Raw genomic sequence first — 12,211 nt, forward strand, 5'->3', positions numbered from 1 at the left:
TCCCTAGGTAGCACAGCGTTGCACCTGGCCACCATTGCCTGCCAGCCCCAGTGCGTGAAGGTGCTGCTGCAGGTAGAGATGGCGACTACCCCTCCCTGCCCCTGTGCTCTGGGCTGGGCACAGGGGAGTGGGAGAGTTCCTGCCTGGGGTCTCAAGCCACCAGCAGGACTTCCAATTGTACAGACTCACTTCTCCTTCGTAGACAGGGTCTGAAGGGGGCAGCAGCCTGGCCCACTGGTTGGATGGGGGGGTCAGGCCTTCCCAGGCTCTCTGTTGAGAAGAGATGGTTTAGCTGGTCTATAGGTCTGGTGGTGGGAGCAGGGAAAGTCCAGGAGGTAGGAGTACTGGGTTCTTTTCCCAGTTTTGTGAAGGGGGTGGTTCTTGCCCTGGGTTCTATTCCCAGATCTAGGAGTGGAGGGGATGCCTAGTGAGTAGAGCTGGTCAGAAGACCAAGCTCCTGGGTTCTATTCTTAGTCTTGCTGCTGACGGACTTGTGGAGAGGCCTTTCCCCCACACCCAAACTGCTCCATGCCTCAGTTTTCACACTGAAATGAGACCGATAGGCTCTCCTGCCATTGACGAAAGGAAATGGGTGGGCGGGGTGAAGCTGTGATTTGCGAGCGGATGCAGCTGTGCACTGGGACACCAGTGATCCAAAGTGGGTCAGCTGAGAACACGCAGTCCTGGGCTGCCTTGTGTATTTCTGGGACGAAATGAGACCTGAAGCCGGAACGTACAGGTGGCGGGGGGGAGTGGAGGGGGTTCCCTGTAGAATAACTGGGTCCTGAACTTGGATTGCTTGGAGACCTGATAGAGGTACAAATTGCAGACATTCCCCCAGATCTAATCACATTTTCTAGCAGGGGTTGAAATGAGGGGCGGCCGTGCACCTGCCTTTCATTACCACACTGTTGATCCAGGGTAACTCCAAATGAAGAGGGGCTGTTCTGCCTTTCCCCCTGCAAAACCGGAGATCAGAAGCTAGCCCCTGGACCCCGCCTGGCTCTGCCCACGGAAGGCATCCCACTAGAGCACTGAGGCCTGGCCTGGCCCAGCAGTGGCTGCGCTCTGTGTTGGCTGTGTTTGTGCATTAGACCATCTCAAGGGCTAATCCGGTTGCAAGGCGTGGCTGGGGAGTGTCAGACTAGAGGTGACAGGCTAGCAATAGGTCAGACAGCAATGAAACCAGGAGAACAGGCGTGTCTCCTAGCTCAGGGCGGGGAGCGCATTCCTGCCTGACAACTTACTACATGGGCTGTTTGGTCACACAGAAGCCTTGGAAGTGAACGACATCTTGCAAAGCACGTTGGGATCCTCTGGCATGGGGACATGCAAGCACTTGTTCCTGAACTGAGCTCGTGGTTGCAGGGATAATTAGTCCCACTTTACTGCTGGGGAAGTAAAGGCACAGACAGGTGATGGTGGCTCATTTGAGGCTGTGCAGTGAGTCAGTGCTGGAGCTGGGAGACCAGATCTCCTGCCTTCCCAGAGCAGTGCTGGGCAGCCTGGTGTGGCCTCCATTGTGCTTGATGCTGTACAAAGCATGGAAAATCTAAAGAGAGCCAAAGAAATGTTCATTATCCCCATTTTACAGATGGGAAAACTGAGGCCTGGGAGTTTTTTTAAAAAAAAATGTGATTTGCCTCAAGGTAACATAATGGGTCCATGTTGTTCTTGGGCTAGAACCTAAATGTCCAAAGTCCCATGCCAGTGTCTTAGCCAGCTAATTAATGGGCATCATTGGTCCTGGGTATCTGGAAGCCCTGTCTGGCTAGCCCCAAAGGAAGGGTTCCCACTGTGCATGTCTCGCTCTGAAGCAGAAGGAGGGCCCACAGTTCTGTGCTCTAGCTGCCCCCAGCCTGTTGTCAGTGGGGAGATGGCTGGGCTGAAGTGCTGCCCTCACAGCTACATTTGTTCTTTGCAGCACGGTGCCAGCGAGGACTGTGTGGATGGCGAGAACCGCACCCCCCTGCACTGGGCCGGTGAGTCTCAGAAGGCTGCGGGAGGCTGAGCCCTGAGTGGCACCCTGTCTGATGTGTGCATCAGGGCAGATCTTCTCATGGGGCTGAGGTGAAGGACTCCAGGCTGGGGAACGCTGAAGCTGGGTTTCTGGAGACAGCTGGAGCAGGCTGAAATCTGGCTGGGGCTCCGTCTCCCAGCAGGGAGCTCTATCAAGTTCCTTCCTCTCACAGTCTTTTCACTGCCATGCCAAAGAGACAGACATAGGGCAGGTCTCCCATGGACATCTCTTGAATCTTTGCGTTAGACCATGCCATCCCCATCTGTGGCTTTCTGTCCCCAGGCAAACCTGCCTGCCTGTCCTACCTACCTGCCTGTCTGTTCTTCTGTCCTCCTATGGATCACAGTCCCTCCTTCCTCTGTCCCCAGACATGTATATTGATCCCACTTCGAGCTGTCTGTCTAGCCATATCTGTCCCCTTCAGTCCCTGTCTGTGCATCAGTCCATCCAGCTCCTTCCTGAGCTACATCCCTGTGTCAAGCCCAGGTTCTCCCACAGGCCAAAGGAGGGATGTGCTGGTGCTGGCTGTCTGGACTGGAAGCTCCTGGGAGCAGGGACCTTTTTGCATGCCCTTGACTTGTGGTCCTCTCAACACGCAGTACCCGCGCACATCCACTGAGTGTCACCCTTGATTAAGTAACAGCCCACTAGGGGACATAGGGACCACAAACAGGCTGATTTAAGGGAGGTCAAACTCTACCAGGCTGGACACACAGGTATTGGGCAGTGCAGGGACAGTAGTGGGGAAAGGAGGGGAATGACCCAGACTGCAGGGGCTGGCTCAAGGCAGTTTCAAGCAGAGGACCCCAGTGATCAGAGAGACCGACCCAGCGTGTAATGCCTGGGCCCAGTGGCTCTCAACCGGGAGGCCAGGCACTCCCTGGAGGGCCATAAGCAGGTCTCAGGCTGCTTCGAGCAAAGCCAACATTAGACTGACTGGGCTAGGTGACCACATTGCCCTATGGCAAATACGGGACACCAGCCTCCAGGGTCAGGGCTCCTCGGGGATGGGGACAGCTGCCCTGTGGTGACGCACTGGGGATAGGGGCTCTGAGGTGTCCCAATGAGGGGGGAGCGGAGGATGGGGGCTCCACAAGCTCCTGGGGGGATGCTGAGAAGGTGGGGTTTGCAGCCTCCTGGTGGTGGGGTTGAGGGGCAGGAAATGTGGCTGCTGCCCTGCGCAGGGGTCCTGGGCAGCAGGGGCTGCCAGGCCAGGGAATGGGACAGCTGCCCCATGGAGGAGCATCCCAGCAGAAGGAGCTGTCTCCCCGAGGTGCAGGATGCTGAGGAATGGGGCTGCTGCCCCTGGGGGCCTCCCCTGGGTGTGGGACACCAAGGAACAAGGCAACCGCCCTATGGCAGAGCTCACCGGCAGCCACCGTGGGGTGCCAGGGAATGGGGCAGCTGCCCCATTCAGCAGCTCCCCTGCAGCAGGAGCTGCTGTCCCAAAGTGCAGGTGCAGAAACAGGGAGGAGCACCTGGAGCTGCCATCCTGACCCAGTGGGTGCCGGTGAAGAGGATCCCTGCAAAATTCAGGACAATTTGCCCATTTTCTTTAAATTGGGACCCCCGGGAGACAGGTTAAATAAGGGACTGCCCCTGGTAAAAATGGGATGGATGGTCAACCTGTGTTGCGCCTGGGGCAGAATAGTGAAGTCCCAGCGCATGGGGCTCAAACCTGGGGCCCCGAGCCCAGACCCCAGCCGCACAGAGCTGAAGCCACAGCCTGAGGAGTTTAGCTTCACAGGGACCCGGGTGGTACGAGACACTGGGCCATTGCCCTGGTTGCTGTCCCCGGCCCCGGCTTTTATGTGCAGAAACCCAGTTGTTGTGGCCTAGGAGGGCCATGGCGTGTCTGTAGTATGCTGAGGGGGACAGAAGCCCTGCGCTGGTCAACCCTTTGGGCCAACGCTGACTTGCCCAGACTAGCTGTGAATATTTCCCTGCCCCCCTGCCTGCCACCCCCGACAAGGCTTCCCATGGGAAATGCCCTAACAGATGTCTCACCCTCCTGATGCTGGGGGTTTAAACCCTGCTTGGGCCCCCTTTGTCTGAGGAACTGCCCTGAGCAGAGAACAAGGCCCTGCTCCAGAAGGTTGAATGGGGAAGGTCAGACTGAAGGCTGCTCCCTCACTGGCCGTTGAGAGAGGGCAGACCTGCCAGGCCCGACAGGTGTATAGTCCCTCTGATGCGTGGCAGCAGCCGGGTGTGTCCCTCGAATGCTGACTCCCCCTTTCCTCCTGCCCCGCAGCCTCTTCTGGGTGTGCCTCCAGCGTCTTGCTCCTGTGTGATCATGAGGCCTTCCTGGATGTCACCGATGACGTGAGTATAACACCCCTGGGGACGGAGCCCGGTGGAAGGACGCTCCTAAGGGGTGAAAGTTGCCCTCCAGTGCAGAGGGCACAGGCCACGTAACCTTGGGCAGGGCTCAGAGAGCCAGCTCCTGGCTGCTGAATGCTGGAAAGCCACGCCGGCCTTGGGCAGGGCTCCACGCCGCCAGCCCCCCAAACTGCCTCTGCCGTTCCTTGCAGAACAGACGCACGCCCCTGATGATCGCAGCCATGGGGAACCACCCCGCCATCTGCTCCCAGTTGCTCCAGAGAGGGGCCAGCGGTGACCTCACCGACAAGGACCAGAAGTGAGTCTTGCCTGGGACCTACAGATAAAAATAGGCCCAGCACCAGGGAGCTCTGAGTGCGGGGGAGATTGCAGCAGTTGCCCAGGGGTATCGTGGGCATGGACCTCCCACGGTCCCTTCCAGTTCTATGAGATGTGTATCTCTCCATATCACATGATTCTCCTCTCATCGTGGGATCGTATCCCAGGCACCCGCCCCTCCACGTTCCATGAGGTGGCCCCAAAAACCTCCTGGAATTTCCCAGAAGCCTCTGCTGCGGGGAGCTGCTGTGGGTCTTGAGCACATGCCTCAGGGGGACTTGCCTGTTGTAACAGGAGTCCCCTAATGTTGCTCTGACTGGGGGCTGGGCCCACCCAAGGGGGTGGACCATGACGGGGAGTCAGGGGCTTATAGCCAGCTCCTCTTCCTGTATCAGCACCTGGGGAGGGGGCCAGGCTGGGTGACCATGCCCTGCATGGGACTTCCCCCCGTGTGCAGTGGGCTGGAGAGGAGCGTGACAGCGGAGGGGGAGCCGCACACGGGGTTAACCAGGTGGCCTGACAGCAAGGGGCACCCATGGGCTCCCCAGAACTGATCCCGCCTCGTCTCTGGTCCCCCTCCAGGACTGCTCTGATCCTGGCCTGTGAGAGCGCCAGCGTGGAGTCGGCCGAGGTGCTGGTAAGCCACGGGGTGGACCTCAGTGTGGTGGACAGGATGGGCCATGACGCCCTCCATTACGCCCTGCAGTCTCAGAGCTGCCCACTGCAGAGGCTGCTGCGCTGCACCCTGAGGAAGAGGAAGAGGAGAGGTGAGAGGATTCTGCATTCAGGCCGTAGAAGTCTGGGCCTAACCCCACCTGTTGGCGTGGGAGCAGAGACTCCCCTGGACCTCCGGCCAGTGCTTATCCAGATTGGGGGTCAGGATGAGAATTGGCAGGGGAGCTTCACCTTCCTCTGCAGCATGGGGCACGGGTCCCTGGCTGGTTTGATCTACAGCTGCTGGAGGATCCTCTATCACTTCAAGTATTTAAGCCAAGATTGGAAGCTGTCAGTCATTCAGCAGAGGTCATGGGCCTCTCGCAGAAGCAGGTGGAGAGGTTCTCTGGCCAGTGATGGGCAGGTCAGACTGGGTGATTGTCATGGATGGTCCTGTCCAGCTGAAAGTCCAGGAGCAGCTGAGCTTTCCAAAATGCAAGGATGGCCCCATGAGCAAAGATCAATGCAAGAGCCACACTTATTGCGGGGCCTGTTTCCCACTCTGGGGGCTGCTTCTAAAGGGCTTGGAGGGGACCGTCTGTCTGTGACCAGCATTCCCCGTTAGCTATGCACTTGGGTGGCCACTCAGGAGGGATTCAGATGCTGCCCATCTGATTAGCAGAGTGCCCACCTCCGACCATAGGTGTTTTTATAGGTGGTGCATGTCTGCACATGCTGTGGTGAACTTAAAAATTTATTCTGCGCATGGATGGAAGAAACTAAAGTCTACATTGCTGGTGACACGGCAATTTTATTCAGTTAGAAGCATTCGACTTCATTCCAAGATGCAAAAATGCCTCACAAAGCAGCAAAAACCGTTTGCTTGGGTTTTTTTTTTTTTTTGGCTTCCAACTCCAAATTTCTTTCTCTTTGTGTCTCTAATTTGCTTGTTTGGTTGGCCTACACCCAGCCTGTCTCGGGCAGGATATTGGTTGCCTGGAGGGTTTTTTTTTTATGCCTGTTTGTTTAGTTCATTCTCAAGGAGGTGTCCAGCCTCCAGCGGTTTCTGCAGATGGTTTTGATTGCTAAAAGCAATAATCAGGCTTGGCGGGACTTGGCGAAATGTAATATCCAGGGGATCTAGTCCTGCATGCTAGGCTGTGGTTTCCATGGTGACTGCCTTGTGGATGAGGGACAGGGCCAGAGCCAAAAAACAAAGGGACGGAATGTTTCCAAAAGAATCTCAGAAAGTTTGGTCGATAACGACACAGCTTTGCATTTAGGAAGGACGTTCGGCCTCGTGGCTAACGTGCAGGACTGGAAATAGGGAAATCTGGGTTCCTGGCTCAGCTGCTGGGTGACTTTGGACAAGTCATGTCCCCAGTTCACCCAGTAGCATACAGGGTTTAAAGCAGCAGGGGTCTGGAAAATGGAACCTCCTGGTTCTGGTTCCACCTCTGGAGAGGAGCACCGACTGCTAGCGAGGGCCGTCAGGACTCCTGGGTTACGCAGCTAGTTCTAGGAAGGGTGTGTGCTCCCATGGCTGGAGCTGGGAGACGGGACTCCTGGGTTACGTAGCTCGTTCTAGGAAGGGTGTGTGCTCCCACGGCTGGAGCTGGGAGACAGGACTCCTGGGTTTGATTTTTGGTTCAGTTGCAAATTCACTATGAGACCTTGGCCAACTCACTGCTATTGTCCTTGGTCAGAAGGGGTGATCTGTTACTCACCTCACAAGCTGAATTCCTGCTTGTGCAGAGCTGGCCAATCCAGAAGGAAGGGGCTGGACTGAGGTTCTACCAAGAGTTTTCAAATTCCATTCTGAGTGGTTTTATTTTTCCCTTGGCAGAGCACGGAGCCAGCCGTCAAAGAGACAGTGCAGCCCAGGTGAGGAGAGAACCCTTTCGAGCTGAGCCAGAGAAAGAATGGATGAGCGTCAGAGCTTCTTGTGTGTGTTACACAGCCATAAACTCTGCAGTCCCCTTGGAGAGGGCTCGTGTGGGAAACAGATGAATCAGGGCAGGCGAGAAGCATCAGCCCTGATTGTGCTGCTGTTACATGGCCTGAAACCACAAGGCTCAACTTCCCAGCACCATCTGACACCGTCAGCGGCCCCAGTGCAATACGGGTGCACCAAGCTGCTCTTTTCATTTGCCGGTGTTTTCTGCACTGGTTCAAATGATGGCCCAAGGGGCAGACCTAGGCCTTTTTCCTTTGTGAGGAACGGGAGAGATAATACTCTCTTCCAGTCCAGCCATTCAGTTAACTAAACTTTTCATAGCGGTTAGCTCTTGAAACCTAACCCTAACTGTCTTGCCTGTAAGGGTTAAAGCTATGAACAGTGGCTCCTAGAGGGTATGGGTATGTCTACACAGCAAGGTTATTCCGGAATATCTTATTCTGGAGTTGTTATTCCAAAATGAGCTGTTCCAGAATAATGCATCTACACTACATGGGAGCCCTGGAACAAGCAATGCTTATTCCAAAATAGGGTGTCTACGCACAATACAGCCTGTTTCGGCTTAGAGCTCCTGGATCCAAAATACCATATCTACACAGCAGAATTACTTTGGAATAAGCTATTCTGGAAAAGTTTATTTCAAAAGAGACTCTATTCTCTGTCAACACAGCCCTATTTTGAAATATCCTATTCCTCATACAATGAGGTTTACCAAATTTGAAATAAGCTGTCCCCTATTTTTTAAATTGTTCCGTGTAGATGCTCATGAAGGTATTTCAAAATGGCCATGTCTACACTAGCCCTCCCCTTTCGAAAGGCAGGATGCCAATGAGACACTTTGGGATATGCTAATGAGGTGCTGCAATGAATAACGGCACTTCGAAGATGCTGCTTTTGCTCGCGCGTGGCTTGTCTACCCGGGGTCCTTTTCGAAAGGACCCCGCACACTTCAAAATCCCCTTATTCCTACAACCAAATAGGAATAAGGGGATTTCGAAGTGTGCGGGGGCCTTTGGAAAAGGACCCCACAGAGACGCTTTCAAAGTGCCACGGCTGCCCTTATGCTAATGAGGCACTGCATATTCATTGCAGAGCCTCATTAGCGTATCCCGAAGTGTCTCATTAGCCTCCCCCTTTCGAATGCGGGGGGGCTAGCGTCGACATGGCCGATAACTTCGCTGTGTAAACATATCCCTCATAGGAATGCTAGAGAAGCAGGAAGTGAGTTGGCAGGGGGCCAGTGGAGACAATGGACACAGAGTGTGGGCTTTTGAGTTGGAAGCAGTGACCTTCCGGTTCCAGTCTTTGTGTGAGCAGAGCAGAGCCTGGGAGACCCGAGTTAAGCCAGGGAAACAGGCCTGGAGGATCCAGTGACACCCATGCGGAGGGAAGGAGTAAATCTTGGAACCACAGGGAGCAGCACAGGGGGTGTTTAGTCAGACGCCATCAGGTTCTTCGCTTTACTTCAGGGTTTGTTGGACTTCTCTGTGCTGAGCACATGGAACAGTAGCACCCAAAGGCCCTCAATGTTCCGGCTGCTGCACGTACCCAGAGGGTGGGGGGGCGGGTTCCACAGTTTTGCTGGCATGATTCCATTCATTTTCCCACCGGGATCGTGGGCAATACAGAAGACGCCATACTGAAGAGTAAGATGGCACTCTCCTCCGTGCGGCTTGGCTTTGCACCCGCCCTACGTGGGAGGTCCTGCTGTTCGGAGGAGGCCATCTTGCGGAGCTTCTCTAACAAACTCACCTGTCCTCTTGGTTTCCATGGTGGCTCCAGGTGACAGCTGAGCCTCTGGCGCGCAGCAGGAGCAGCACCACCTTGCAGAGCGAAGGAGGTGGCGAGAGGGGCGAAGAGGAGGATTTTGACGCAGAAGAGTGGAGGTGTCGCTACGAGGATGAGCAGATGAAGGTCCAGCAGCTGGAGGAGCAGCTGGTGACGAAGACAAAGGAGTGTGAGGCCCTCACAGAGGGGTGCAAGGTGATGAAGGAGAGGATCTGGGACCAGGTGCAGGAGATAAGCCAGCTGCTGCTGGAGAGGGCCGATGAAAACAGGCGGGAGCTGAGCCGCAGGTACAGCCGGGATGCCACAGAAGAGGACTATTACCTGAACCTTTTGGCTGAACAAGTGCAAGAGCTGAAGAAGAGAAAGCAAGAGGCCGAGAAAGAAGGAGGCCAGAGTGCAGCTGTGACGGAAGAGAGGGTACAATGGCCGGGGGAGCAGGAAGAGGAGGAGAAAAGACTCCAGCAGGAGGAGCTGAAACAGCTCAAGGCCGAAGTGGCCACAGCCCTGGAGGAGAAGGAGAATGCGATCAAGAGGGTGGCTGAGATCGAAGGCCACATGGAGAACATGAGGGCGGTGATCGCTGTCTACGAGGCCAAGAAGCGGGCCCAGGGGGAGGCACTGGAGCAGCTGCAGGCTCGCGTCACCGAGCTCGAGGGCGACAACCAGCGGCTACGTGGGCTGCTGGGAAAGCAGCAGGAAGAAGGCCAAAAGGCAGGAAGGCAGGAGACGGATCAGAGAGAGCCCAGAGCTGCGCTCTGCATTGAGCTAGGCCAGTTCCTGTCATGGATGAGGGAGGCGTGTGTCAGAGCACAGGAGGAGAAGGCTGCGGTCCTCACTGAAAACAAGGCGCTGAAGAGGGAGGCAGAGGAGGCCCTCAGGGGCAAATTTCGCCTTGAGGCGGTGCCATCAGAAGCTGTCAGGCAGAGTGTATCCTCTTGGGAGAAGGTGGTGATGGGCTTAGAACGTGCTCTGGCCAAGATGGAGGAGGCCAGCTCCAGCCTCCTGGAGAAAGCCAGGCCTCTTCAGGAAGCCATCTCAGCCCCTCACAGCAAGCAGGAGTCTGGAGTTTTGGTAAATGGCATGGTGGCTGCCCAGCACCCGGAGCTGAGAAATGGCCTGGCACAGCCCAAGGAGGAAAGCAGCATCTTCAGTGAAGAGGCGGAGTCACTGCTGAGTCAATCTCAGTCCCCGGAGGAGCCAGAAAAGGGCAGGGTGGAAAAGAACCCGCCCCAAGATGGCCCCCAGGAGCAACTCAAACCGAAGCTGAGGCACAATTCTGTGGAAATCAAGGGCCCGGCCAGCAGGAGAAGCTGCGACCTAGAGAAAGAGGTGTCGGACCTCCGACAGAACAACTGCAGCCTTTTGAACGAGCTGGCCCAGCTGGGCAGGGAGAGGGAGAAGCTGCAGGAGGAGCTGCAGCACCTCTGGCAACACCGCCAAAAGGAGGAGCCCCCCCGGGCAGAGGTGCAGGACTTGATGGAGGAGCTGAGGCAAAGGGCGGCCGCCTTGTCTCGGGAGCTGTCAGCCGAGAAGGAAGAGAGCCAGAAGCTGAGGCTAAGGCTGGAGACCCAGAAGAGGGAGATGGTGGTGCTGAGGGACACCTTCCTCAAGCAACTGAAGGGCGAGGCCAACCGTGGGGACAGCCAGAGCCTCAGCACCTGCATCTTGGAGGAGCTGCACTGGAAACTAGATAACCTGGTGAAGCAGCACAATGAGGCCCTGCAGCTGGTGTCAGAGATGGAAGAGGAGAGCCCCGTGCTGGGAAGTGACCCGGCTCCCACCGGGCAGCGCGAGGGCACGGACGCCTCCGCGGTGGGCGAGAAAGGCCCTCCAAGCAACAGTGCCCAGGCCCACAGTCAAGAAACAGCCGAGACCTTGGAGATTGTTGGCGGGGAGCTGGTGCTCGAGCCCTGGCAATGGGTGAATGAGCTGGAGAGAGATCTGTGGGAGCTGAAGGAGGAGCTACAGGCAACTCAGGCCAGCCTGGGTGGTGAAGGCCACGACATCACCAGGCTGAAGCAGATGATCGACCGGCTGCCCGTGAAGGTGGCAGAGCTGTGCTCGGAAGAGGAGGAAGCCTTGCGGATGCACGAGAAAGCCTGGAGCTCCTTGGCGCTCCAGACTCAGGCTCTGGAAGAGGAGCTGAGAGCCCTTCAGGAGAAGCACGAGGAGGTGAGGGAGAAGTCTGCCCAGCGGGAGGAGGCCCTGGCCTCAGAGAGGCAAAAGAACAAAGACCTGCTGGCAAAGGTGGCGGAGCAGGAGAAGGAAGGTGGAGAGCTGAGGGGGAAGGCAGAGCAGCTGGAGCGAACCATCGAGAAGCTGAACAAGAAGGTGGAGGAGCTCTCCAGGACCTGCCAGGACAAAGAGGGAAAGGTAAGGCTAACGAGCTGGCCAGAGGCCTATTCACATAGAGCCTGACTCATCCCCCATTGAACCAACAGGGATTCCCATTGACTTTGATGCTGGCTGAAATCGTCAACTGGTGTAAATCAGGGTAGTCTTCAGTGGAGCTATGCTGACTTACACCAGGCAGCAGTTTGGCCTGTGGATTTAAGAAGAAAGGGTCAGAGGAGGGGTCCACGTACTCTCAGCAGGATCACCTGCTTCCCTGGCACCACATCCAGCTTCCATGGGCCTTGCTAGAGCAAAAAGTGAGCCTTGGGGTCTGCTGGTTGAGATTTTCAGAGGGGGATTTAGATGCCCAACCTGCCCGAAGCCTCTTGCTGGCTTTGTGGGTCTCACAAGCTGATCGTTTAAACGTTCACCTGCTCCAGACTTGTTGCTCTGGGTTCAATAGTAAATTCACACCAGAACATTGTCCTGTGACAGGGAGTTTCGCCCTGACTGAAAATACCGAGAATCTGATTCTCAGTCACCCTGTGGACTAAAGAATAGCACAATGGTGAATCAGGCCCCTCTGTGTTTGGCAGCCTGGATCCAAAGCACTGACACTGGAGGGCCACAGCAAGATGGTATGTAGAGATGCCCAGAACAAGCCATTTGCAGCAAGCTAAATTTTCATGGACCCTACCAGTGCCAGGAAAAATCCTGCGTTTCCTGAGTGCCACGTCCTGGCGCCGTAGCTAATAAACCTGCATGTAGACCTACATCCTCCTTATCACAAGCCTTAACAA

The 12,211-nt window shown here is 55.9% G+C and overlaps 1 protein-coding gene across 1 annotated transcript in view; it reads left to right on the forward strand.

Annotated features, from left to right (window-relative positions):
• ANKRD35 (ankyrin repeat domain 35) overlaps positions 1–12,211 on the forward strand; it is a 33,837-nt gene that overhangs the window by 8,341 nt on the left and 13,285 nt on the right. The window contains exons 4-10 of the mRNA XM_074980962.1: positions 8–72; positions 1,925–1,982; positions 4,272–4,342; positions 4,552–4,658; positions 5,261–5,445; positions 7,179–7,216; positions 9,072–11,450. Of these exons, the coding sequence (XP_074837063.1) occupies positions 8–72; positions 1,925–1,982; positions 4,272–4,342; positions 4,552–4,658; positions 5,261–5,445; positions 7,179–7,216; positions 9,072–11,450 (2,903 nt within the window). The remainder of the gene's footprint in view (positions 1–7; positions 73–1,924; positions 1,983–4,271; positions 4,343–4,551; positions 4,659–5,260; positions 5,446–7,178; positions 7,217–9,071; positions 11,451–12,211) is intronic.

The sequence above is a fragment of the Carettochelys insculpta genome, chromosome 30, assembly GCF_033958435.1.
Source record: "Carettochelys insculpta isolate YL-2023 chromosome 30, ASM3395843v1, whole genome shotgun sequence".
In the NCBI taxonomy this organism is placed as follows: domain Eukaryota; kingdom Metazoa; phylum Chordata; order Testudines; family Carettochelyidae; genus Carettochelys; species Carettochelys insculpta.